Source organism: Indicator indicator, chromosome 13, assembly GCF_027791375.1.
Source record: "Indicator indicator isolate 239-I01 chromosome 13, UM_Iind_1.1, whole genome shotgun sequence".
NCBI lineage: Eukaryota > Metazoa > Chordata > Aves > Piciformes > Indicatoridae > Indicator > Indicator indicator.
This window is the reverse complement of record NC_072022.1, coordinates 13,912,836-13,939,447: the sequence shown is the minus strand read 5'-3', so window position 1 is coordinate 13,939,447 and position 26,612 is coordinate 13,912,836. Positions and strand designations below refer to the sequence as shown.

Genomic DNA, 26,612 nt, shown 5'->3' with positions numbered 1-26,612 from the left:
AGGCAGGTGTTGTGATGCATAACGTCTTTTTCTTTGTATATGTATTGGTTTTATGAGAAATATTAATTTTGCTTTATGATTGGTGTTTTGTTTCTTTTTTTTAATATTTATCTTCTATGTTGGTAGGGTTTTATTTTATATTATTTAACGTTTTTATTTAATTGTTAATTAAATTTGTGTTGCTTTTTGGTTTTCTTGCTGCTCCTTAAGTTTGTGCAGATGCATTTAGTTGTGTCATCAGCCATAACTTGGTTTGTCCATTTTATTCTGGGGTTTGGTACCTTTCTCTGAGTTGCTGGTTTTGCTGATATTGCAATTTTTCTCAGGTTCTACTCTTCCTATGTAGTTTTGACACATTTTCTCCAATGCCGGTGTCTTCATGGCTAGATCTGTGCACATTGTCAGTGCAGGGTACTCTATGTGAAGAATCCATGGCTATCTGCCAGGGGCCGTGACATGCTCTGGAACGCCCACTGCAGGATTCCATCCGATACGCCCTGCAGGATAGCTTTGTTAGTCACTTTCCCTCCCTCACCCTGTCCTGATGGTGTGTTTTGGCTCTCGCTGCCTTGTCCATAGCCTTATGTCACCCTGTGGGTCACACTGAAGCCACTCTGTTTGTTGGTGTACCCACCCCACAGGTGCTGTACCTCACTGAAGAGCACGTCAAGCTCATCCCTGCTCATCATGGGATCACTGCTGGGGCATACATCCTCTGCCTGTGAGAGGAGACATGTCCTGCTATCCTTTCTGCCTGCTCTCCGCCTGCACCACACTGGGTCAGGTCTGGTAGGTGGGTTCTATCTCTCACCTGATGCAGCTTCAGTTCATGGCCGCTCTAGCAATGGTTCATCTCGTCTTCAGCTAGAGTTGGCCTGTCCCTCACCCAGCCCAACGCATCACTTTTCAGTCTCATTATGGCCTTTACACCCACCATTGCCACTTCACCCAGACCACCTTCCCCTGCTGGAGCCAGGTGTAGGTTGTGCTGACCTTTGCTGCCTGTAGCAGGGGGTCACTGGCTGCTGTGGTTTTCTCCAGGGTGCCTGTGTCTGTGATGTGTGTGCAGGATGGGCAGAGCAGCCGGTTCCTAGAACCAGCCAGGTGATGCAGACTGTCAGGGCAGACTCCTCCAGGGGAGGATTGAAGGCCAGGATGGCAAGGCTGGTGTGTGGCTCACCTTTGGTCCCCACAAGGCATGGGGTGATGTTGGGGTGTGGGGATCTGGGTGAAGCAGCAGCCACAGACATTCCCATCACCTTCATCCCGCCCAGTGCCACATGCCATGTCCCCAAGGACCTCTGAGGTTCTCTCTGCAGCCATTTCCATCTCCTGCAGATGTCCTGGCTCTGTCCCACTCTCCACACAGTAGCCACACCACCATGTCCCGCTGCACAGCCAGAGCAGGGTGGTGAGGGACAGTAGTGAGGGATGGGGATCCCTGTGGTGCCCCAGGTCTCACCTGGGGACACAGAGCAATGGGGGCACCAGGCAGGCAAGGTGAAAGGCCCTGGGGCAGCCGTCACAGCAGATGAGCTCGCCGCCGTCACCACACACTGCACACTCATCCTCGTTCTCCTGCCCCTGGGGAGTAGGCAGGGGGTGAGCACCACCCTGTCCCTGAGTGGCACTGATAGAGAGCCTACACTGTGGCAAAGCTCATATTGACAGGGGACTCCATTTCCCATCACCCTCTTGCTCTCTACCCCCACACCAATTCCCTTTAGAGTGAGAATTGCCTGTTCCTGGGTTGCTGTAGCCCAGTGACTCCTGTCAGCGGGGTCATGAGTTGCCTGTGCTCTGCCAGGCCAAAGGGATATGGCAGGGACACCCTGACAGCCCTCAGCTGACCAGGTGTCTCTTGGGATGCTAACATGCTGGGGATTACCTGGGGGAGTGCAAGGTCCTGGCTGTGCATGGTGGGCAGCAGTAACTGGCTCTGGGTTTGCCCTCGGTGCTCTCCACTCTGTGGGCAAGACAGCAGAGGACTTCAGGGGAGCTGATAGGACAGGCTGGTGCTGGGGGACACCCCCAGGCAATAGCCATGCTGCTAGGCAGTGACAACTCCCTCCTGCAGCCTCAGGCAGCTGCAGAAGATGGGTGAAAGTGAGTGGTGGGGGGTTTGTACACTTTGGGATGCCTTAGGCTGGGTTGGGGGCTTCAGGCTGTGACTTCTGCTCTTGGTCTCCGGCTCCTCACAGACGGTTGGGGTATACAGTTCATCCCTGTCTTTGCTACCTGTCCTGGAGCTGCCTGCAAGAGATGCCATGACAGCTCTTGGGGGGGGCTCTCTCCCTGCTCACCCCCCAGCCTGGGAAGCCTCCCTGAAGAGCAGCTTCTGAATTTGGGGACAAAACTGCATATGAGGCTGTATGGGTTGAGTTGCATCTACCTGGCTCCAGCACATGTTTGACAAAGATGCCCTCGATGGTCCCATGGTTGACAGGCACCTTGCTGCCTGTCACAGCCACTGATCTCTGCACTGAGGTGGCCACTGCCTGCAGGGCTGCAGACAAAGAGGCAGTTCAGCAAGGTGAGCAAATCCCCCTGCCCTTGGCTGTACACAGTCCCAGAGGCAAACGCTGCCCCGGAGGTTTCAGCACTGACCACTGCTGCGAGGGGCATCCATGCCCTCTGGCTTCTTTGCAGTCTTTGCTTTTGTAAGAGGTCCTGTGGGGTTGTAAGAGTGGGCATCAGGGGAAAAGGCACCTTGCTGTGCCTTGGGGAACCCCACAGCACCTCACCCCATCTCCATACCACTACGGGTCTGGGTCTCTGTACCAGGGCTGGTGGCACACCGTGGGGACGGCTGCACAGCTCGGGTCCCATCCTGCTCCTCAGGGGCCTTCCTCTTGCCTTGCGGTCTGTGTGAGGCTGGTGCCACGGGGCTGGGGGAAAGGTGCCTGCTGCGGCGCTGCCGTCCCAGTTCCACCTCTGCAAAAGGGACAGGGAGAGGAATAGGCACAGCTGGCCCAAGGCATCACCCCTGTCTGCCAGCAGCCCCTGAGGGTGCTGGTCTCTCTGTCTGTCCCACTCCTACCTCTGGGGAAAGCACCCCGGAGGGGCCGGAGACGAGCATATCGCTCCAGGTTGTAGTCCTTGAAGAGGACAGCACAGAAGTCGCGGACAGTGGCAGCATCACGACCCAGCAGCCAGGTGAGCAGTGTGTGGAAAGCACGGTGAGAGCCCTCCTGCTCTGTCCGGCTCAGCGTTTCCTGCTGGTGCCACCATGGCCATAGGTACATGTCCTGGTGCTGCCACCTGGTCCTAGCCCCTGTGGCTTAGACATTCTCTCCCACCCCTTGGCCTCACCTTGAAGATGTGCTCTGGAACTATATCATGATCAACCAGGCCATGCAGCAGTGGGAAAACATCATCTACCGCCATGGCGATCTCGGTGCGGTGCAGCTTCAGCAGGTGCCGCAGGTCCCCCTCGCTCCTCAGCCCAGCCATGCTGCAGGAACACTCCTGGGGCTAAGCAGCTTGCCCTAATGTTCCCCTTTAATATGTTCCTGACAGTGGGAACCTCATCAGGATCCTGCGGTCCCACTTATTTATGTGTAACCTGAGACCATTCTTCCCACCACAGACTGTCCCTGTGGAATGGGCTGGGCTTTCCCCCACAGCACCACTGCATTCCCAGCCCAAGGCATCAACATGACATTAGCTGCTACTGGTGGTGAAGGACACTGAACCTCACAGTAACCAACCCAGAGTGGATGGGGAGAAGGGGTCAGCCAGGGTGTTGGCACAGGGGTACCCACCTCTCATAGAATGGTCTGGGTTGCAAGGGACCTCCAAAGGTCATGTAGTCCACCCCCCTATGCAGTAAGCAGGGGCATCCTCAACTAGATCAGGTAATCCCTGTAGTCAGCCAGGCCTCATTGCAAAATTTCTGGACTTTCCATAACACCTGCTGCTCTCATCTAGAAACTGAGCCAGGGAAACCCATGGCAACTAACTCCCTGACATTGAGGGAAAAGGGAATATTCCACACCTCTGTTCAGACTTCATGCCAGGAAACTGGGCCCTAAAGTGATTTCACTGGACATACACAGCTATGAAAAACTTGGGAGCTGAGGAAAATGGCTTACTTGGGAGCATCTGTCATAAGTAAGTCTGGGGAGGTCTGCCTGCTCTGTATCAAGTGGCTGAGTAAGAGAAAACTCCAAAGCTCATATTCCTGTTCCCAAACGGTTTGGATTTCCCTATGATTAATTTCCAGTCTCTCTCCCTCTGGAGATGTGTTCCTGCTGCTCAGAAGGCTCAGCTGGAGGTGCAATGGCCTGGCACAGCCATCCCCACACTGTTGGGCAGGACCTCATGCCTGTTCTATGGCACAACCTAGCCTGAGCAGAAGCAGGGAGAAGCACAAGAGGAGATGCTCTGTTGTGTGGCAATACAGGTGGGAACATTCAGTAGCAAGTCCTAAAAGACTGGAGAAGTATCTGTTGGCTTCAGAGCCATGCCAGGAGGAAGCAGCTTCTGTATAGAAACCTGGGAAGAACATGAGACATCCTCTGCAAGAGCAGGAGGTACCCTGTCTGATTACAAATTCCTTTCACTTGCTTAGGAGGGACTTTTCCTGTGGAAGTACCAGGGCCCCGTGATAGGTGTCAGGCAAGCACAGTGCTGGGTTCCTCTGCCCCACACCAGGATTTCAGTACTGTGCTGGTTTGGGGCCAGACAGATCGTCTCTTGCCCCCGAAAGGGACAAAAGAATGAGACTCACACAAATGCCACAAGTACCCAACTTTGTCATGGAAGGGACAGCTTTGATGCTTCCTATCAAATACACTCCCCACCAGGGGACAAAACATGGGTGTGTCAGGCAAAATGGGAGGTTTGTCTCCTGTCCTGAAGCTGTCCTGCAGCCCATCCACAGGTCCTGAGCACAAGCACACTATGACACAGTCTCATCTCTGCTCCACCCCTTATCGGGAAAACCATTTTCCCCAGAAAACCAGCTGCAGTGCTACAATTTGTCACAATCACCCTGCCTTTGTCACCCTGTCAGCTCCCTGGTGTCACCTCTAGGACAAGGCTCCAGTGCTTGCCATGACCACCCACCTGTGACAACAGTAACTCTTTTGCAGGCCCAGTGCAGCCACATGCCCCCAACACCGTGCTCAGACTTGTTTTGAGTTCCAGCTCTGTGACAGTTCTTGTGCTCTGACTCAGGGACAGTTTGATTTCCACATCCAGCCTGCTCAGTAGTGCACTCATTTGCGTTTTGGGCTGTTTTCTCAAGTCTCTTCCCCTTTCTGAGATGCTAGGCAGGAAGCAGATCAGCAGCTGCCACATGAAGACGCACGCACATCTGGGGAGATCAAATGGGTATTTCTGTATGACCTCACTTGGAGCAGGCCATGGCAGCTACAAGGCACTTTTAAGGGCTGTGAAAAGTCAGCTGCCATTTGAAGAGGGGTGCAAATATCTCCTTAGAGCTGGCACAAGTCCTGCCTGGATGTGAGTGCTCAAGGTGGGGTGCAGAACAGCCAGGCCATGCTGGGGTTTTGGTATATCCTCTTCTTATTGCTCCCCTTGCAGAAATTGGAGCATTTCTTCCTTTCCCATTCTCCTTCCCTGCCAAGATCCCATGGTGCAAACACCACGTGTTGTGCTCATCTCATACAACACATCCCTCAGCCAGTCAGGAGAGAAAAGGCAGAAAAGCCCACCTCTGAGGAACAACTTGTCTCAAACACCCAACTCCCCAAGCCTGAAGGACACAAAAAGCCCAAGTGAAACACTGCTACCATGTGCAGAGGTCTCATACCTCTCTGTTCACCTTTGGCTGCTCCAGACTCTGGAATTTTTAGTTAAAAAAAGGGCTCCAGGAAGGGTCCCAGTCCTGGACTCCCATTTCTCGCAGCTGCCCTATTGCTGCCCACAGTGTCTGGATGAGAGCAGGTCCACCAGCACACTTCACAGCTGCTCCTCCAAGAGTCCAGGAGGGAGAGCTGGAGCAGAGAATTTTATTTTAGCTTCAGTTTCCTCTTTCCTCCCCCTTTAGAAAGAAGAAACAAAAGCCCAGAGGTCAGTTATATTAATTTATTTGGGACACACCAAAAAAGGAAAGTCAACAACTGTTAACGTACAAAAGTACAGAATCCTGGGACAAGATTTACTGTCCTGATTAAAAAGGCACCATGGTCCCAAAGAAAAGTAATCAGATACATCGTTTAGAAGTTTTCCCCTGTTGCAGCAGAAATAGAGCCAGGCTTTGGCTCCATCCACAGTCAAACCCAGTTAAAAATAACAAATATGATTTGAATGCGATAAACACTGCTCAGCCTGTACAAGATGTCATGAAAAGAATCACAGCATGGAAGATAGTGGGACTTATTTTCTTTCCCCTGAACTTTTTTCAATCAACAAAGATGACAAACCACTAATTGTGTAACTGAGGAAGACAGCAGACTCCTAATGTCTTCAGCTCTGTAAGACAAATCCTTTATACTGGAACTAGCAGGCTGAGTGTGGGGCTTCTGAATGTGATTTCCTGTGGTATACAGGAAGTCAGATTTGATAACCTTAAATTCCCTGAATCCCTGAAAATCATAAAGTACTAAACAGCCATGTTCCATAGTCGAGTCAACCCTGGTGGATTTGCTTTACACACGAGTACTTATACTGTCAGCTATATCTGTAATACTGGGGGGAGGTTTACAGCAGTTACCAAAAAAAAAAGAAAGCAAAAACCAAACAACCAGACAGATCTACCTCGGTGAGGTCTGAGCTTGGCTATATTCCCTGCTGAAACAGAGCTGCTGGTGTAAAAGCCCAGTGAGAGGCTCAAGTCCAGCACCTCAGGGCTGGAAGGCAAATAGTTTAAATGTGACATAATTTGTATGGGGAAATCAGTGAAGCACATCAGAGAGAGGAGAGAGAGGGCTGCAAACTCTCAAGCAGCAGAGGCTGAAGGGTGTTGCAGAAGGTGGGCATGTGCTATTAAACCTGTAACAACACTACAAGTGATGCAGAGTACATGGAGTTCACTAAATATTTTGGAGCAACTTACCATGAAGAACATGTCAAAGACACAGAGTAAGCATCCCAGCAATTACTAACAAGCAAGGTCACTGGGAAGCTGGTGCATCGCTTGGAGCCGGACAGATCCATCCGCAGGCAGAGGGACGGAGCACAGGTAGTCTGGGGCCTGCCTGGGCAGCAAGACCAGGGTGGCCCCTGCCTCCGGCACTCACTGGCTTTGCTGTGTTCTAGTCAGACCAGCAGCAAATCTGCGTTTCATTCCTCCTTTGGCATAGGACTTCAAAGCAGTCCAGGAACTGATTCATCAAAACTAAAGGAACTGTCAAAATTATTCATACATGCATTTATTGTTAAAGGGAGCAAAAGCCAAAGAATGAAACAGCATGAAGTTAATGTCAGTAATATTATGTCCAGGGCAGAGAGGAAAAAAATGGGGAAAAGCTGAGAAACTGGAGTGGGGAAACCAACATTCACACTGAAAGGTAAATTTGAAAACCAGGCAAGTTTACGCTTTTTCTACCAGAGAACCTCTGTGAACAAATAGAGACTTGGGTTTTTTTCATCCTCAGCATGGTCTGGCAAGGTTTGAGCATGTCACCAGAGATCTCTGCACTGGGTCTCACTGAAGGTTCAAGTCTCTCATCTTTAGACACCAGTAAAGCAACTCTAACTTAATTCAGCAGATACTCTCATGCTGCAGGTATCTAAAAATCACAGACAGGTCACTGCTCAGGATGTACATGGGCAAGAAGGTTACACTTCATTCACACTCCAGGTGGAAAACTACTGTTTGCACCCTGCTGGCCTGCATGGACCTGCAGTGGAAAAGCATGCCCAGACTCAGGTGCCTTTTGCTGTAAATGCCACAGCTACCCACACCTGGGAAGGCTTCCTTCTTCCCTAAATCCTATGAAGGTAGGATAACAGTTTATAAAATTCTTCCCATATTAAAACTAAATAAGGAAATTTGCATCCTTCCCCCTTGTCTTACCCCACCTGGACAGATAAAACATGATTTCATTTGGGATTCTCTGATCCTAGATGAGGAACTTCAGATTAAAACTCATCCTTATCAAGGAAACACTGTTAAAATAGAATCTAGAATAAAACATTCAGAATCACCAATGCTTTTACAGCCAAAGCACTCAGATGGCTCCCGGTCTCTCCCTCACCTTCCTGAAGTAAGAGAGCAATCCCTCTACAAAACCACACGGTGCCTCTTCAAGACCTGGTACTACAAGCTGAAAACAGCTACCTTCAGCTGTAAGGGGCCAAGCACCTTTGCTCCCACCTAAACTAGCAGGAGTTAGGGCTTTTCAGCACATGGAACTTTCTACTAGCAACAAGTTATTTCCCTGCAGTAAATCTGAGTCCTGTTTCAAACTGTCAGGCCACCCCAGCTCAGAAATGGTGAGAGACTTCCAAAAACCCACTGATGTGGACAGGACCATGGAAGAAGAGGCTTATATGCTTCGTAACCTTAGACCATCTGCTAGGGTTGCACATTTGCATCATTATCCGCTGACTCCTTATGCTTTCAACTTTTCATGCGTTTTAAGTCCTTCCTGCTGTTGTCATCCCAGTGCTCTTCCCCAGAGGCAGGATGTTCCTGAGCTCTGGCAATCATTTCCAATTGAGGGTGGAATTTCAAACTTGCCTAAAGTGTGCTCAGCCACCTCGTACTCCAGCAGCCCCACCTGCAGACCGTGGCATGCGCTAGCAGTTTTGGACCTTCTCCACAGTCTCGTAGAACCCAGGCCTAACTCTCCTGATGCTCATCCGTATATGCTGGCACTCCAGGGGCGTGGGGGTGCTCGCAGGAGTCATGGTGCACCGGCGCTTCCTTCTGCCCCGCAGTGAGAACGCTGGAGCTCCTCCGTTCTCCTCTTCCACAGGGTAGGATTCATCCACGCTTGTGCCCTCATCTGATTGCTCGTCACTTTTGTATTTCACTTCCTTGGCTTTGTTTCCTTCCCTCTCCTCTTTAGCAAGTTTTCTGAAGTGCTCCAGATATTGTATCTTTTGTCTTCTTTCCATCATCTTTAATTCTTGCTTGTCTGTGAAATCTTCATAGTACATTTTTCTTTCACTTCTTTGATCTTCAAGAAATTTCCACTCAATGCTAGTCATTTTTATTCCACTGTATTCCTCCAGCTTATTTCTCATCTGCGTGTCTGTACAAAATACATCAAAGAGCTTCTCCGAACTCTCGTTGAATTTGTCTGCTCGCTCGGTAAAAGCCTTGTTCTGTCTCTGCTTTCTGGTCTGATACAATCTGGTAAACTCCTCATACATTTTGAGGATAAGTTTCTTTATATTTTGTGTTGCAATGGTGTGCAAGTTGCAAACCAACCAGTGCTCTTGCAGGTGCTCAGCAAGCAACTGGGCTGCATCCTCTTTGGACCTCTGGGCTTGGCCAGCTCTTTTGGGCTGCAGTAAATACAGCATATTCTGAACCACATCCTTCTTGGTCGGCAGAACTCCCTGGGTGAAACCTGAAGACTCTACATATTCAACAGTCCCCAGAGTCTTCCGTACTCTCACCTCAGTATCCAGTGATTCCATCACTGCTTGTTTATCTTGTAGTTATGACATAATCTGAAAGATGGGGGGGAGGGGAAAGAAAAAAAAAAGAGTATGTCAAATGAGACTATTTCTTTTTCTGCAACAAAAATAAACAGATGAGACAATGTACTCAGACCAATAAGATCTGTGGTTTTATGGTGTTCTTCACTGCTGTTGGATGGCTGCTGTGTTAGCCCAGCCCATTTAAACATCTGCACGTTGAGAGTATCTTGCTCCTCTGTGCAGTTTTTAAAACCTAATACGGTGTTTGTTTACATAAACTACTTTTTAATTGGTTTCGGACTTCACGTTATAAATTACAGTAAATCAAGACCGCCTAGGGCGCCAGAATTCACCAATGGCACGCGAAGACAAGGACGCCTCAACACCGGCTGCACTGCAACGCAGCACGACTTCTGCGCCGATACAGGGCTGCCTAAAACTGCCAAGATCCTTTCACCCTCTGCAGGGCCTCTCACCTTGCTCGTTCTTCGGGAACAGACCCAAAATACTAACTCGCCCTGCCAGTGCCCTCCACCTCTCCCTCCCCTCTGACTGCGACACCGCCCGCAATACTAAGACCTCGGTTGAGGATTACTCATCGCAGCCCGCCGCGGCCCTGCCTAGGCCCAGCCTGCCCCGTAGCATGACTGGCACTTTTCCCGGCCCAAGCAGGTGGCGCGGGGGGCCCGAAGCGAGCGGCATCGCCGCCCGCAGCTCTTCGGCTACAGCTCAGCCCCTCCGCCCAGCGCCGCCCCGACCAAGGAGGTTCAGAGGAGCCACGAAGCCCGCGCCCGCCTCGGACACAAGGCCCGCCGCGGGCCTCGGGCAGGTTAACAGGCCTCCGGCCACATCAGAACCCCCGCCTCAAGCTGGCAGCTCCCAGAGGCGGGGGGCAGCAGGACCGCCACAAAACTTGCAGGGCCGGGGCCGTCTCCTCTTCTGAGGCCCTGGGTCTCCCGCAGCGCTGAGTCACAGCGCGAAGCCGCGGAGGCCCCGGGCGCCGCCCGCCCGCCCTGCGTGAGACCTTCTGCGGGCCCCGGGCCCCGGGCGGGGGTCGGCGGAGTCTAGCCCGCCCTGCCCCCGGACCAGCCTGGGCCCCTCCCCTCCCCGGGGCTCACCGCCATCTTGGAGGGGGGTCTGCGGAGCCTGCGCAGGAAGGAGCGGGGGGAACAGGCCGAGGTTGCTGCCGCCATCTTGGAGAGGGGCAGCGCCGCAGCGTCTTCTTCCCGCCTTCTCCCGGAAAGGCGGGCCCCACCTCTCGCGCGCTGGCGGCTCGCGCCGGAAGTACACCTCGCCTCCTGTCCGTCCCTTCCGTCCGGCACCGGCCGCACGATTGGCCGCACGGGGAGGAAGGAACGGCGCGTGAGTGCGTCCGCGGCACCGCTACGGCCGTGACACCACCGCTATGTCCGGCGGCGCCCCCTGACGGCGGGGAAGAGATGTCCTGCGCGTACACCCCGGGCAAAACCTATTGGTCGCGCCCGCGAGCGCCGCTTTCAGGGTCCAATGGGAACCCCCGGGGGGCTTGGAGGGGGGATGGGAGCTGGGGGGAGAGCGAATGAGGGGGTCTCCCAGCCAAGGGGCGGGCGGAGTGCGGGCCGCGAGGATGGGCGTTGATTGGCTTCTGCCCAGACAGCGGGGAGACGATAGGTGGCCGGGCGGCATCATGGCGGACAGGAAGGCAAAAAGGGGGAGCTCATTGGTGGATGCTGTTCCGGTGGGGCAGAGGAAAGGGGGTTGATTGGTCAGTGTCGTGATTTGGAGGTGGGGTGGGGGGAAGCATAGAGGAACCTCATTGGTAGGTATGGTGGCAGTGGGGCAGGCAGGAGGCAGCTCATTGGTGGTGGTGGGACAGGAAGGGGGAAGCCCATTGGTGGTGTCCTGACGGTGTGGTAAGCAGGGCAGCTGCCTGGTTCCTGCTGTAAGTTCCCACACGTCTCTGCCCCGTGGTGCCAGAGTGGTGGCAGCAGCAGGACGGTGACAGAGCAACGATGGGCACTGGAACGGAGCTGGCAGAGGCACAATGCAATGTGCCAGAGGGGTGAGGCTTCAACCTACCCTGTCCTGGTCCTCCCCTTCCCCCTGCGGCTCCTCACCCACCACCTGCTCCCGCAGGAGAGTCTACCTGGACCACAACGCCACGACCCCCTTGGCCCCTGAGGTGGCCCAGGCCGTTTGGGATGCCATGCACCATGCCTGGGGCAACCCTAGCAGCTCCCACCCTGCAGGTAGACATCTGGGGAACCGCCACGTTGGCACCCTGCTGTGGTTGGGCCAACCCCTGTGGGAGCCCATGGCTGAGCTGCTGGGTCTCATCCTGCAGGCAGGAATGCCAAGGAGCTCATTGGTAGAGCCCGGGAGAGCCTGGCTAAGATGGTGGGAGGCCGGTCAGAAGACATCATCTTTACCTCAGGAGGCACGGAGGTGGGAGTGGCTAAGATCTCACTGCAGAGCAGTGACCCCCTTTTCTGTATTTCCTGCCGTTACCTCCTCTCAAGCTGCAATGAGAAGGGTGGGGATGAAGGGTGCTGTACTCCCTCTGGACATTAATTTTCCCCTCTGCCTTTTTTCAGGCAAACAACATGGTGATCCACACTGCCCATAGGCACTTCTATGAAAGCCAGAGCAGGCCAGGGGATAGCCAGAAGATGCCACACATCGTGACATCCAGTGTGGAGCATGACTCTGTCCGCCTTCTGCTGGAGCAACTGGTGAAGGAGAGCCTGGCAGGTGAGTGGTGGAGGTATTGTAGGGGGCAGGTTGAGGACATCTGGTTAAGGACTGGGGTTTGCAAGGGGTACTTTTCTCTGTGGGTGATTCTTGCAGAGAAGGACAGGAACTTGCTTTTGCCTTAATATTCCACTTTCTGCCAAAAACGAATACCAATTCTTCACATGGTGCTCCCATTCCCTCAAGCTGTGTGTTATTCCACTGGCATTCAGCACTGGCCACAAGAGCCACTGGTGCTCTCTGACTGTGTGCCTACTGCCAGCACAGCTTGCCTGCAGGCTCTGCAGGGTACAGGCAGTCCTGGGTGCTGTCAGGCTTCCCAGGAAACTTCAGAGCTTGTTTCTTGCTTTGTAGAAGCCACCTTTGTAGCTGTGTCCCCACAAAGCGGGCGCGCTGAAGTGGATGATGTCCTTGCTGCCATTCGGCCAGCCACCTGCCTAGTTTCCATCATGTTGGCTAATAATGAGACGGGGGTCATTATGGTGAGTCTCTGTGTTGGGGACACACAAAACACCACCTTGCAAAAAGGTTCCTGGAACACAGACCTTCTTCCCTTTTGCCAGCCTGTCATGGAGCTGAGTCAGCGCATCCGTGCCCTCAATGTGCAGAGGGTGGCAGAGGGGCTGCCCAGGATCCTGGTACATACAGATGCAGCACAGATGATTGGCAAGGGGCAAGTGGATGTCCAGGAGCTGGGGGTAGACTACCTCACCATCGTGGGACACAAGGTATGGCCCCACTCACTTGGCCCGTGTTTTGTTCACCCTAAGACTAAGACATCTCTTTTGAGGTGCCAGGGAGACTTTGGGTGCTCCCCGCAGCTTGATACCTCATCAGTGGCCAAAGTTTTCCTGCTGTGTGGTGCTCTGAAGACAGTCTTCAGCTGGGTGAGAAGGCTCAGGGGAGTCTGTCTGGAATGGGGAGCAGAAGGAGGCCAAGGGCAGGAGAAGCTTTGCAGCAGCCTATGAGACAAGAGGGTGGGGGTCAGCACTGGAGGGCACTCAGATTTGGGCAGGAGTACAGCAAAGGGACATCTGGCAGTGTCCCCAGGGTCACTGCAGCTGTTTACTCTCCACAGTTCTATGGCCCACGGATTGGTGCACTGTACGTGCGTGGCCCTGGCACCACAACCCCGCTGCACCCCATGCTCTTTGGAGGAGGACAGGAGAGGAGTTTCCGGCCAGGGTAAGGTGCTGGGCGGTGGCCTAGAGAGCTGGGCCATAGACTAGTGGCTGAACCACACATGGATATTTAGTCCAAGCAGAGCTGGCAGCTTTGTCACCTGCCAGCCCTAGGGCAGGCAGCCCAGCGCAGGGAGATGCATGTGTGCTTGGGAATGGTGGCAGTCTGGTATGAAAGTTCTGCTGCAGGAGGAAGCACAGGGTGGAATTGCCACCTTCCTGAGCACCCCAAAGTGGTGCCCAAGACCTCCTGTCAGCAGTGAGGGGTCCTGTGGCAGGGAATGTCTGTGCCTCAAGATTGAGTTTCTGAACTGGAGAAATAACTTGCTGCTCTCTCTTGCCTTCCAGCACTGAGAACACCGCGATGATTGCTGGCCTTGGCCAGGTGAGTCAATGATTGTCATGGATGAGTGGTTCCTGGAGGTGCTGCCTGTTGGAGTCAGCACAGAGCCAGCTGCTTTTGCTTCCTCGTCATTAGAAGGGACAGATTCAAGGTGTGGAAGGACAAGTGACCTACTGGTGCTGCCAGTCAGAGGAGATGCTTTGAAGCACTTGCTGCAGGCTGTGCAGCCCTGCCAGTGGGCAGTTAGACAGTCATGCAGCTCACTTGGCACAAGGCACTGAGAAGCTGTTGGGGTACAGAGGGGACCTGGTGATTGCAGAGGCTGTTCCTGGGCTCGACTCACATGCCATGAGGGGCCACACATGGAGGGAAGTGTCAGGGGGTCACTGACAGAGCCTGTCTGGATTTTTCTTTCTCAGGCTGCAGAGTTAGTGAGCAAGAACTGGGAGGCCTATGAGGCTCATATGCGGGATATTCGGGATTACCTGGAGGCCAGGCTGGAGGTGAGCAGACCCACTTCCTGTTTATCTCTCTCCTCCTGATGTCTTAGTGCAGGGCCTGGGACCAGACTGGGTTTGTTCCTCTGGCCCTGCTACCTTCTCATCACAGAGCTGCTCGCAAACCCAGAGTTGTTCACCGCCCTCTGATTTCTCCAGGCCTCCTTTGGGAAGCAGAGGATCCACCTCAACAGTCACTTTGCAGGCTCCAAGCGACTCTGTAACACCTCTAATTTCTCCATCTTGGGCCCAGGCCTTCAAGGTAGCTCTTACCCCACCGCTGCCCTGTGATGGTGCCCATGGAGCCTAGCACCTGCCCTACACAGCACCCTGTGGCTAGCGACTGGCGGGTGCTTGGCTGTGGCTTGGGCAGGGAGACAAGACAGGCAGTGGCCCTTGGAGAGTGCCCAGGCACTGGGAGATCTGTGTGTGTGCTGCAGGGCGAAGGGTGCTGTCCCACTGCAGAACACTTCTTGCCAGCGTTGGGGCTGCCTGCCACTCTGAGAAAGGGGATCGGTAAGCAGCCAGCTCCGCCGGGCCCAGGGCATCCTCTTAGAAAAGTTGGTGGGGAGGGAAATAAGACAGTGAAAGGGACTGTGGATGGCCATCGGCAGCATGACCTGGAGCAAAGAGGGTGCAGAGCTTTCCTGAGGAGCTGAAGGACTGTGAAGGAGACACAGTTGGAACACTTGATAACTTGATGGCTTGGAAGGACTTTATTCCTCCTGGCTTTGGTGATCCAGATGAGCTTCTTCTATGCCTGATGATGCCAGAAGAGAGTTTATGTCCATGTGTGCCTGGCTTACCCACTCAAACCCAAAATTTAGGTTTCCAGCAGGGTCCTTCACGGGTGTGTGAAGACACCAAGTGCTTTTGGCCAGGTCTAGAGCAATGCCCTGTAGAGCTGCAAACTCATGGGGACATAGGAAAGATTCCTCTTTGGAGGAGAAGAGCTATATCCACCACAGGGCAACAAGCCTAGCAGAAGCAGGTGCATTTGGAATGTGGGCTGGGTTGCCTAGACTATATGCATAGTATATAGACATATATATATGCCTAGATGTATACTCTCTTAGTGAAGGTTTCTGGCAATGCATGTGCTTCCTTAGCCTTCGAGATAAACCTGCTCACCCTTGTACCTGTTTCAGGCCCTCCTCGATTCTGCTCAGCTGTGGGATCCCCTATGATGTGGCGCAGAATGCCTTGAGGCTGAGCGTGGGGCGAGACACCACCCGGGCAGATGTGGACCTGGTTGTGCAGGACCTCAGCCAGGCTGTGGCACAGCTGGACCATAATCAAGCTTCATAGACCCTCAGGAATTGCTTCCCAGCCATCACCCAGATCCTTGGGATGGGATTGGGTTCTGCTTCACCCCTGGGTGCTGGCTGTCTGTGTCAGTTTGGGCTCAGGTTTTGGCAGGATTCATTTTGTGCCTGATCCCTAAGTCCCTGTTCTGCAGTTTGTGATCATGGATTGGGCACTGGGGCAGTGGTGGTTGGTGGTGACATGAGAAGGAGGCAGGATCATACATTTCAGCAGCAACGTGCTCTTAGTTCTGTTCAGCCAGCTTGCGCTCCTGGGGATCCCAGTGGGACTGGCACACAGCTCTGCAATTTGTGTGGCTCAAGCAGAGACGGTAGCACAGGGGCTGGAGGCAAGAGGGAGCTGTACTCAGGAGGAGGCTTTGCTGCTTTTGGGCTGGGGCAGCTCCTCAAGAGCTTGCTGAGGGAGGACTCTCTGATTCCCACTGCATAGTGCTGGCATTCTGGGAGGCTTGTTGTCAGGTGCAACCTGCTTAGCAGCACCTACCCATCTGTGTGCATGCCTGCATATTGGCATGATCAAGTCTTGGTGCTCAACTTTCTCCAGAGCAAAACAGTGGAGCCTTTTTCCCTGGTTGTTTTCTACCAAGGAAGCTTCCCTGCTGTCTTACCCCTCAGAGGGAAGACCATCTGCCCAAGAGGAAGACAAGGAGCTGATAGAAGCACAGCAATATTCCAGACGGGGAACTGCTCTGTCCATGCCAGGGCCCTGAGCTGCATTGCACTACCTGTTCTTCCTCCTGTCCTTACAGTGGCCAAGGCTCCTGTTGCCAGCTCCATGTGCTCCTAAAGGAAACAGAATTGTTGGGGCAGCCCTGTGTGCCAACACTTGAGGAAACATGTCATCCCTACATGGTCCAGGCAGTCACTCTCATCGATGATGCTGGAGGATACAACCGTCTCATTGATCAGCAGCATCAGTGGCTGGGCTGATGTTGTGGAACCTGGTCTCTCCGGGTATTCATAGGAATAAAAGTGACTGCTGCTTCTGTGTATTTTTCCTAAGTAAAATATATTTTGCCTGGAGAAAAAAAACTGCTTGGGATAATCTCAGTGATGTATCTTCTGTCAGAAAAGAATTGTGTTCCACAAGAGGCACATTCTGTTGGAGCTGGTCATGGCTGGCATGGAGGCCATGAACACAGATTCTTAGGCATGGGCCTTTCTATTTACGAGCCATGTATTAGCAGGGCTAGGAGTAGTATTTGGAACCATAAAACACTGGGGGTTTTGTAAATCTAATTAGTAACCAGAGATAGGACCAAAGCACTCTGACTTCAAGGCTCTGGGTTCTTGCCATGCTGTTCAGTGTTACTGCCCCAATCTCAAGTGCAATCTTTTCCCTTTCTTTGTTTTGTTTGGTTTTGTTTTTTCCCCTCTCTTGCATAACAGTTGAAACCTCCTTTAGAAAGAGGTGGTTCCCTATTTCTCTGCTTCAGAAGTAAATCTTTTGTCTATCATGGACATTACAGTCCTTGAGGAACATTCTTTCCCAGCTGTGGCCAAACTGGAGATGCAGTTTTTGGGGCACTCTTTCCCCTGTAGGAGGTCTGGGCTCCTTGCATTGATTCAGGCAGAAATGTAGCCATGAAGCACAAAAAGCTTTACTGACTTAGGCTTTATGCACACAGGAAATGCAAGTTTTCACCACAGAAATACCAGCATCACTTCATTTAGAATATTACAGCCAAAGTACAAGAAGTGTTACAGAGGATATGAACACTGGTTGAACGTTTTAATGGTTGTACTCTTCATTTTCCTGCTACTACACGGGGCAGGAATGAGAGTCACTGGTGAATCCCTCTGTCTCTGTATTGCCTTTTCCAGGGAAGGTGAGGAAGGACATGTGACCTGGCCTGCACTTCTGTGGGCCAGCATGTGCTCTGGCTCAGGCACCCTATGTGCAGAGAGAAACGACAGCCTTTCTTTTCTCATGTGACAAAAGGCTTGTATGCACTACAATGAATCCACTGTCATGGAGGTCTGGAAATACCCAACACTGCTACATCAGCTGTGAACTTGAACAGTAGAGAGGACCTGGCTGCTATTCTAGAACACCACAGAGCTGGAATACTTCAATTTCAGGTAGTCACACAGCCTGAATCTGATGGCAAAACTGCAATTCATTTAATGGAAGAATCTACAATCTCCTGATAATCTTGTCCTAAATTCTTGCAGGACAGTTTATAACAAGCAAGGAAGAAAACACTAGCCAAAATAACTGCTCCCCCAACAAGGTCATAAGGACCTGGGAAGATCCGCAATACAATGAGCTGCAGCACCATGGCAATGACTATCTCCAGGTGCTGTACAGTGCTGACCAAAGCAGGGTGGAACTTGCTCAGGGCATAGTAGACCCCCAAGAAGGCTGCTGTGGAGCACAGGCAGATGGCAAGGAGATAGCTCCATGTTTCTCCATCCAGTGGGACAATTGGCTCTTGAAGCAAGAACATGGTGGATGCTCCCCACACTGTTCCTGTCCAACTAAAGGTGAATAGTGCTGTCCACATGCTGATGTTATCTTTGATTGACCTATAGACTATCATGGAAAGAGCAGTGGTCAAACCTGCCATAACAGTCATGGTATACCCAAAAGCTTCCTTCCAGGTGTTCAGCAAAGAATTTCCCTCCTTAACAATGTTTGGGATCATGACCAGACAAACGCCAAACACACTGCCAACTACCGTAATTATGTCTATGTAAGCCATTCCTTCATCTATGAGTAAAAAAGCCAAAATGGCACTGAATACTGTAGTGGTAGCCCTCCACATAATGGTCCCATTGCTGGGGGGGACTATAGAGAAGGAGGTATAAGCACAGGTAATAGAGATAACATTGCAGACCCCATAGAAGAAGAGCCGGAGTCTGTAGCCTTTGGGGCCAAAGGGAGGCTCATGGTGATAACACACAACAGTAATGGACAGCACCTGTAAGACTGAACGGATGAAAATTAACTCTAGGGATGGGACTTTGGAACGATCAGAAACTAACCTTGTAATTAGAGCCACACATCCATGAGCCACAGCAGATCCAAAGAGGACTACCCATGTTTTCCTTGTCTGCAATATATTTCCTTCAGGAAAACGCTGGGATTGCCCAATCTCATTGGGTTTTGGCAGTTGTGCTTGCTGAAGCTTGGTGTCTATTGTACCAAAAAAGGTCCTTTCTCTCTTTTTCCCATCACTCAGTAGTCTTTTCTTAGGATTGTCGTCCATAAATACTCCAGTATCTTCATTAGCATCCTGATATCCCTCTTCTCCTGGTTGGGGATAATGAGAAGTGTATTTGACTGTTACTGTGTTGGGATGAATTTTCACTCGCTTTTTGACTGAATATTTTTGGGAAGATGTATCCATTTCTTCAGAGAAATATCCTGGTCTTAAGAAAATAAAAATAAATGGTGAAGCACTGTTATTTTTGTTAAATGAATACCAAGAAAATCTTCAGTATTTACATGTTTTTAGTGTTTACAAGCTACTTTTTTCAACCAGGTCCAAGTGCTTGTAGATCATTCTTGGCTTTGCTTTGCGAGTTACCTTTGATAGGCATTTGGTTCTCCTCAAAAGCCAGCCATGGAATTTCATTTTAGTCACTAGTTTTTGCAAATGACATATATTCTCTTTACATATAGAACAGAAATTGCATTCTAGTTATATTCTTAGTCCAGTGACAAAGTTCCTTTTCTAACATTTTTGGGCAGCAAATACCCTGCAATTATGCATTATTCTTATTGCTTATTGCTCATTAATGTTAAAAGATTACAGAAGAAATTTGGCTGGAGGAGACAACTGCCTTCTTTCTAGACTGACAGCAATATAGGGAGATAGGGAGTACCCCTAAGCAAGTCAAGCAAAGTTAGCCTGTGAATAAACAACATATTTTTGAGCAATATTCTGACCCAAAGTAACAGCACTAGACCAGTGTAATTCAGGCATGGGGATGTCATTGAGATTAGTTTTTTGCAGTGCCCTTCACCATCTGTGCAAAAAAATCCCTCCAAAGGGAGTGGCAGCAGGAGAAATGTGACTTTCCCTGCCTTTTCTTCGCCTCAGCAAACAAACACATGCAGACCTTACCTGTGACTTGAGAGACTTAATCACAAGCCAGAAGGGGAAAGCACCTCTTAGTCATCTATGTGTTTGTCCAGATGCCTAAACAGAAAGAGTAGATGCTCTCAAATAGGAAAAGTTACAATCACCTCAGCACAGAAATAACACCCAAGGGAGGCATGAAACATTCTGCATTTTTTTCAAAGCTGAGAAATGGAGAAGCACCAGCATGCCTTTGAAGCCGTGCTCCTTGGGATCCAGCAGCCCTGGTGCATCATTACCTAGGTGAACCTGCTTTGGTTGGAAGGTTGACAGAGATACTTAAGGGGTAATAATGGGACACTAAGCTTAAAAGGAGGAAGATGAGAAAGGAAGATAACATAAGGATTGCTAAAATGGTTTGAATTACAATGTGAATATCCCACCCATAAAGATTGGACTTAATCTTGGAGGTCTTTTCCAGCCTTAAAGATTCTATGATCCCTGGGACATTCCAAAGGTATTGTCAAGAGAAAAAGGATTAACAAAAGTTCCGAATTTCACAACCAAGGGTGGGGAGTGGGAGTTGGTATCATATCTGGGTAAGCTCCAGGCAGTCCCAAAAGATAGCTAGATAAGGGAATGGCAAATTTCTGCCTTATTTTATTACCATTTTGTATATGAGACTGGGCTTATATCTCACAAGATGTGCTAGCTTCTTGGCATTAGCCTGCTTGCTCATGATATAAACTCAATAATAAACTAGTTATCTCATTTCTGTGTGTGTACTTCACACACTTGATAAAGAATCCATTTCTGGGACAACACTTTATCAGGGGGTTGGACTAGAGGATCTCCAGAGGTCCCTTGCAAGCCCTAACATTCTGTGATTCTGAAAAAAACTAAAATAAAACGAAAAAACACCACCAGAAAACCCAAACTTTTTAAATGGGGAGAAAGTGGTGTCATCTTGCCAAAACCATTCTTTAGCTACCTTTCAGAGCTACTGATGGAACTAATCCGAAAAACAAGTGGTGGCGTTGTGAGCCTAAGGTTCCTACAGCTTAGTAACAGGAAAATTCACCATCCTGTGCCTGCTGTCCTGCCTCACCAGCACTGGAGGAGAGGATGTCTAGGAAGGCCCATCCTCCCAATCCAGTCACCCATCCCCAGGAGCTGAGGCAGCAGCAGTTTGGCCTCTATGGTGTCAGCAGGGTATGGACAACTCTGAAGTCCTTGTCCACAGGGAGTGCCAACGCACCAGAGCAGGAGGGCCATGAAAGTGCAAGACCACAGCCAAGTGGACAACAGGGATGAACAGGAAGACTGCATATCAAAAGGCAGTGTAAAAGTGGGTGCAATAGCTCTGCACAGAAATAATGTAAAAATACTGTGGCCTGGTTCAGAAGCCTTTGTATTTTCTCCATCCATAATCTGTGACAGCCAAGCATTGCCTCTGTCTCCTGCAAAAAAAAAAAATACATTCAAATGGAACATTCCTTTTTCCTGGAGGGCTGAATGTTTATTATTCAATAAACCAGCTACATCCAAGCTAAGCTGTAGCCTTCTTGCAGGCAGAGCAAATCCGTAGTGGGGATCATTATGAACAGTAGTGGGGCAAGGCACCAAGTCCCAGCTCTGGAGGAAGGCAGCAGAACCAGTTTGCACCTGTACCAGTGACTGAGTTATGCTGGGGCACCACATAACTTTTGCTTTGGCAGATGATACTCTCAGCCCTATACCTCACTGAAGCAGAGACTGGTAGGTGTTATAGCAGAGGGTCTGCAGAGGAGAAATACTCCTGCCTATGCAGGGGGCCTTGTACTGGCACTCCTGCCCAAGTTTGTATTGCCAATTCATTTTCAGCAGGCTTGGCTGAAAAATCAAAGCATATCCAGTACACCACTAAAATATCCAGTACTTCAAAGTGCCCATTGGAGTAATTTAAATACTGCAAGAAATTTGAGAAGAAACAGCTGAAATGCCAAGGCAAGTGATAGAGGACAAGAGCTGGTATCAGCTGTGCAAGCGGCAGTTCAAACAACCCATCCAGAAATCTATCCCAAATCCTACCTGCTACTTGCACTTATTCTTCAGAAAGGTTGCCAATTTTGGATTCTTTTAATATGCAAATGTAAAATGAACTGAATGAGTCCAGGAAGGCAGTGATTTTCACAAGCACAGCTTTTCTTACCTAGCATTTTCATTCTGTTACCAGTTCACAATTCTGCCTTGCTGTCCCCACATCTTAAAAAAAAGTAAGGTTGACTTAAGGCACAACATAATTTATTAAGTGTGAGGAAAAGAAGAGAAAAGGTGCATGACAGGCATTACTATTAGAGTGACAGTAGATTTAGGCTGTATAAACTCAATCATTTCACTAAGAAACAGCTGGGTACATGCTGCAACTGTTGGCTCATAAAAAACAAACCCAAGCCAATCAATTTTTGACCATTAGCACATTGTGGCATCTTTCTTGCTTCCTGAGTTTAGATTATATTTTCTTACAAAACAAACAAACAAACAACCAACCCACCCAAAAAAACCCACAAAAAACAACCCACAGAAAAAGATCTAGAAAAGAGACAAAATGTAGTTGCAAATTTAGTACTGGACCTGTGTCGTGTACTGGGAGATGTCTCTGGAGGAAAACAATAGATTATGAACATGTAGCTCAAAATGGCTGTCACATACAGATGCTGTATTCCCTCCTGTACCCTTCAGCACTAATAGTTGGAAGGGCAAACACATCAGAAAGGAGAAAGGGAGGAAAAGAAAGTAACACAGAACAAAAAAATAACATGAGTGCTTAATCTAGTATTTAATATTCTCTACACATTGAGTATATGACAAGTTTTCTGTCAGCTCTCACACGGTACATTTATTTGTACTCTTTGGTGAACCTGCTTTTCTTAACCATCCAGAATTGCAACGAAGACTGAGAGTAGTGCATCTCCCAAATCCATGACATTTGTCCCAGACACAAATTTAAAATAAACAGAAGTCAGCACAGCCTGCACAGAGAACTTGATGCTTCTCTTTCTAATTGTGCCTTTTTTAGGGATCACAAGAAAACTTAATATCTGGAACCATAAAATGGTTTATTTGCATTTTTAATGAAAAATGTAATTTCACTTTGAATAACATTTAATACAAGGCTGAAGATTAAGCAAAATTCTCTTGTTATACCACAGAACAAATATCCCAAATTCAAACAGCAACCTGGGACACCCATTTAAACTACCAGTCATGGAAATCACTGACTGCTGAAGTGTGGGCATTGCTTTCAGATGGGTGAATAATCACAATTCAATAAACGTCACAAAGCGCTAGCAGAAATCTTTTTAGAGAAAAAACCCCAAACACCTCCCCCCTCCACCCCAGTTACTGCACACACGCTAACTCACAAGGCAGAAATAAGCAATTACACCCCATCTGACTATTTGGGGGTGGCAGACTGAGCTCTCCATGTTCTTGCCGTGCCAGAAGGAGTTAAGGCTTTGAGGTGTGACTGCTGATTCTAACCACCAACTTTCCATACACTCATAGAAAAATCCTCTCCTCTTCTGCCAGTCAAAATCAGTCGGCCGACTGAAACATGATCAAAGACTTGCAGACACAGCAGTTGCAGTCCTTCCGAAGGCAAGAAGGAGCAGTCAGCTGTCCCTGTACTGCACGGCAAGGACTTGCAGGGATGAGCCAGGGCTGCTTCTGTGGCCTCTTCCCTGAATCCTGATCAGGTTAGACTGAGGTCGCCAGAGGGCTATAAGCAGTCTCTAGATGGTAATTTTCCCTGAATAGTATATGTATGGAAGACTCATCCATCCCTGCTAACCCATGGAGCTGAATTTACAGGAGCTTCACCAAAGTGCTTCTGTGCACAGGGCACTGCCTCCTCACCACACAGGTTCTTTGTTTGATTCCTTACCAAGTGCAGGAAAATCTCCTCAAGTCCCTTTTCAGTACCCTCTCCATTAACACACCTTAACCTGTCTGGAGATTCCTCTAGTGCTTGGTAGTTTAGGCAACTACACTGGTGAGGTCTGACTAGTGCAACACTATGGGAACAAGTGGGAGGAAAAGGCAACACAAGGTGCACAGGAGACACCGCAGATGTCACTGAGAGCCTGCATTACTGCCTGGCTTTTAAACTACTTAAAGTCCATGCCGAAAGATCAGAGTACTTGTTATTTTGTTTAGCAAGACGGTCTGATGATGTTGACCAACTCTATTAAAAATATATGCAAAGAACAGAATCATAGAATCATTAAGATTGGAAAAGACCTTTGAGATCATCAAGTCCAACTTGTCTGCCCAACAGCACCATGCCCACTAAACCACGTCCCACATAGCCAGGTCCACGTTGTTTTTGAACACTTTCATGGATGGTGACTCCACTACTACCTTGGACAACCTGTTTCAATGTTTAACCACTCTTTCAGTAAAGGCATTTTTCCCTAATATCCAATCTAAACCTCCCCTGGCACAACTTGAGACCATTTCTTCCTCTGGTCCTATCACTTGTCACCAGGGAAATGAGACCAACACCCACCTCACTACAATCTCCTTTCAGGGAGTTGTGGAGTGGAAGGTCTCCTCTCAACCTCCTTTTCTCCAGACTAAACAACTCCAGCTCCCTCTGCTTGCTCCTCACATAACCTGTTCTCCAGACCCTTCACCAACTTTGTTGCCCTTTTCTGGACCTGCTCCAGAACTTCAATGTCTTTCTTGTAGTGAGGGGCCCAAAACTGAACCCAGTACTCAAGGCGTGACCTCATCAGTGCTGAGTACAGGGCACAATCATTTTCCTGGGTGCTGCTGGTCATGATGTTCCAGACACAGGCCAGGATGCTGTTTGCCTTCTTGGCTGCCTGGGCACATGTTAGATCACGTTCAGCCATCTGTCAGCCAGCACTTTCATGTCTTTCTCAGCCTGGCAACTTTCCAGCCACTCTGCCCCAAACCTGGAGCACTCATGGGATTCCTGTGACCCAAATGCAGGACCCAACATTTGGCCTTGTTAAACCTCATACCATTGATCTCAGCCCATCGATCCAGCCTGTCCAGCTGCCTCTGTAAAGCCTTCCTACCCTTAAGCAGATAACACTTCCTCCCAGCTTACTGTCATCTGCAAACTTACTGAGGGTACCTCAATGCCCTCCATCCAGATCACTGATAGAGACACTAACAAAACTCACATCGTTATTAATATTTAATGAATAATGAAAGTATCTAAGAAAATGAAAGAGGAATTACACAAAAGGCATATTTAGTACTTAAGCATAAGAACAAACATTACACAAAAAACAACAAACCCATGTCCAGTGTCTCCAACTGACTCACGTCACAACCAGCAGTGGTGCTGAGGGCAGAGAGTCCACTCTTCAGAGTACACAAATACAAACCCACACTGAAATCCCATGAATTGTCAGCACCTTCCTGATATTTTGCTCCCTGAAACCCAACCAGCGTTTGTGCCAGCTTGCTAAAGTTGCTACATGGGATTTCAGTGGGATTAGAGGTGACACCTTTACCTTCCTGTGTTCTCAAGAACCTGTCTTCTTGCTCTATTGCAGCTGGTTTCATGAAATAACACTCTTAATTAATTCCTGTGGTTGTGTCTGTTGGCTGCTGCAACTACCCCTGCTGCAGCTTGCAGCAATACTTGCATGAGATCATTTTGGAAGAAGAGCCACTTCACCTGCAAACTTCCCATTCCAAAACCCCTCATCCAAAGAAACCCCTTCAGAGAGCAACTCCAGGCATGGGGGAAGAATGAAGAATGCAGCAACATTTAAACATAAGTCTACAGCACATGTAAACACTGGTATCATAAGAAAGGCCTTGAGCGGTATATCACAGGGGTCTGGCTGGAGCAGAGCACAGGAAGGCACAATGTTCGTGTTCCCCAGAGCAGGTGCCAGGTCGGGACCGATTTAACGCTGCTGCTTTTGATCTTGTGAAGTGCAAACCACCTGGCGAGGCAGAAGGATGAGGGTTCTCCGAGGAGGGACAGACAGGTGAAAAACAGGAGACAAGGAGGCTCGGGGGAGTCTGACGTGGAAGATGGCACAAGTCGCGACAGCAACTATCCCGTTTGCACCGCCTAAGAGAGGATAACGGAGCAGGAGAAACGGGGCCTCTCCATGAGAGCGCAGACAGCGGATTCCCTAATGCCTAAAACGGCCTCACGGGAGCCGCACGCCCCCGCGGTGGCCGAGGCAAGTGGGGCCTGTCGGCTGGGAGGAGGCGGACGAGGGACCGCTGATGCTGTCGCTGCCTGGACTCCTTCCCTCGCCCCCAGCTCCCCCTCCGAAACACTTACCGGTGCCGAAACACCCGCCCGACTCCGCCGCCTCCAACCGCCACACCTTCAGCGACTGCTCCTCGCCTCTCCCAAGGCGGGAGTATGTCGGACCCCTAAGCCCACGGGTCGCATCGCCACGATCCCAACCCAGATGAGCCGCCGAAGTGACGGACGCAGCACCAGACGCACGGGTAGAGGGCGGTAGCGGGCACTCCAAAACCGCTACTGGCGCCGCGAGGACTGAACGCTCCAGCACCGCCCCGGGGCCGCGCCCCAGACGCCTTAACCCAGCCGGGGACCGCCCCTCCGAGTGGGGGACCGCCCCTCCGAGTGGGGGACCGCCCCTCCGAGTGGGGGACCGCCCCTCCGAGTGGGGGACCGCCCCTCCGAGTGGGGGACCGCCTCTTCGAGTGGGGGACCGCCCCTCCGAGTGGGGGACCGCCCCTCCGAGTGGGGGACCGCCTCTTCTAGTGGGGGACCGCCCCTCCGAGTGGGGGACCGCCCCTCCGAGTGGGGGACCGCCTCTTCGAGTGGCGAACGCCCGCCCCTCCCAGGCCAGCTGCGTCTGCTCCTCCCATGTTGTGTCGCGACAGACACCAGTCTCAACGCCCGTCTTTTCACCCTCCCGCCCCCGCCGGTT

The 26,612-nt window shown here is 50.5% G+C and overlaps 3 protein-coding genes across 3 annotated transcripts; 1 reads left to right on the top strand and 2 right to left on the bottom strand.

Annotated features, from left to right (window-relative positions):
• Positions 1 to 6,054: 6,054 nt before the first annotated feature.
• Positions 6,055 to 10,807, bottom strand: LOC128970599 (uncharacterized). The gene is made up of 2 exons (XM_054385887.1): positions 10,683 to 10,807; positions 6,055 to 9,594 (listed from the first exon to the last, which is right to left on the bottom strand). The coding sequence occupies exon 2, from the start codon at positions 9,559 to 9,561 to the stop codon at positions 8,713 to 8,715; it is 849 nt and encodes a 282-aa protein (XP_054241862.1). The 5' UTR covers positions 9,562 to 9,594; positions 10,683 to 10,807; the 3' UTR covers positions 6,055 to 8,712.
• A 748-nt stretch (positions 10,808 to 11,555) lies between these two features.
• Positions 11,556 to 16,632, top strand: SCLY (selenocysteine lyase). The gene is made up of 12 exons (XM_054385993.1): positions 11,556 to 11,605; positions 11,680 to 11,792; positions 11,888 to 11,988; positions 12,138 to 12,294; positions 12,628 to 12,776; positions 12,858 to 13,022; positions 13,373 to 13,479; positions 13,824 to 13,860; positions 14,238 to 14,321; positions 14,475 to 14,577; positions 14,756 to 14,831; positions 15,464 to 16,632. The coding sequence occupies exons 1-12, from the start codon at positions 11,556 to 11,558 to the stop codon at positions 15,621 to 15,623; spliced, it is 1,302 nt and encodes a 433-aa protein (XP_054241968.1). The 3' UTR covers positions 15,624 to 16,632.
• Positions 16,633 to 17,760: 1,128 nt separating this feature from the next.
• SLC35G2 (solute carrier family 35 member G2) lies at positions 17,761 to 19,754 on the bottom strand. The gene is made up of 2 exons (XM_054386047.1): positions 19,714 to 19,754; positions 17,761 to 19,015 (listed from the first exon to the last, which is right to left on the bottom strand). Exon 2 carries the CDS (start codon positions 18,991 to 18,993, stop codon positions 17,761 to 17,763), a length of 1,233 nt encoding a protein of 410 aa, XP_054242022.1. The 5' UTR covers positions 18,994 to 19,015; positions 19,714 to 19,754.
• Between the last annotated feature and the right edge of the window lie 6,858 nt (positions 19,755 to 26,612).

What these genes read in the sequence shown, in the direction of transcription:
- LOC128970599 (XM_054385887.1), bottom strand. Translation starts at nt 9,561, where the DNA reads ATGGAATCACTGGATACTGAGGTGAGAGTACGGAAGACTCTGGGGACT.
- SCLY (XM_054385993.1), top strand. Translation starts at nt 11,556, where the DNA reads ATGGGCACTGGAACGGAGCTGGCAGAGGCACAATGCAATGTGCCAGAG. An exon ending in TAGCAGCTCCCACCCTGCAG is followed by an intron (nt 11,793 to 11,887) that starts GTAGACATCTGG and finishes CTCATCCTGCAG; the next exon opens with GCAGGAATGCCAAGGAGCTC. An exon ending in TTACCTCAGGAGGCACGGAG is followed by an intron (nt 11,989 to 12,137) that starts GTGGGAGTGGCT and finishes GCCTTTTTTCAG; the next exon opens with GCAAACAACATGGTGATCCA.
- SLC35G2 (XM_054386047.1), bottom strand. Translation starts at nt 18,993, where the DNA reads ATGGATACATCTTCCCAAAAATATTCAGTCAAAAAGCGAGTGAAAATT.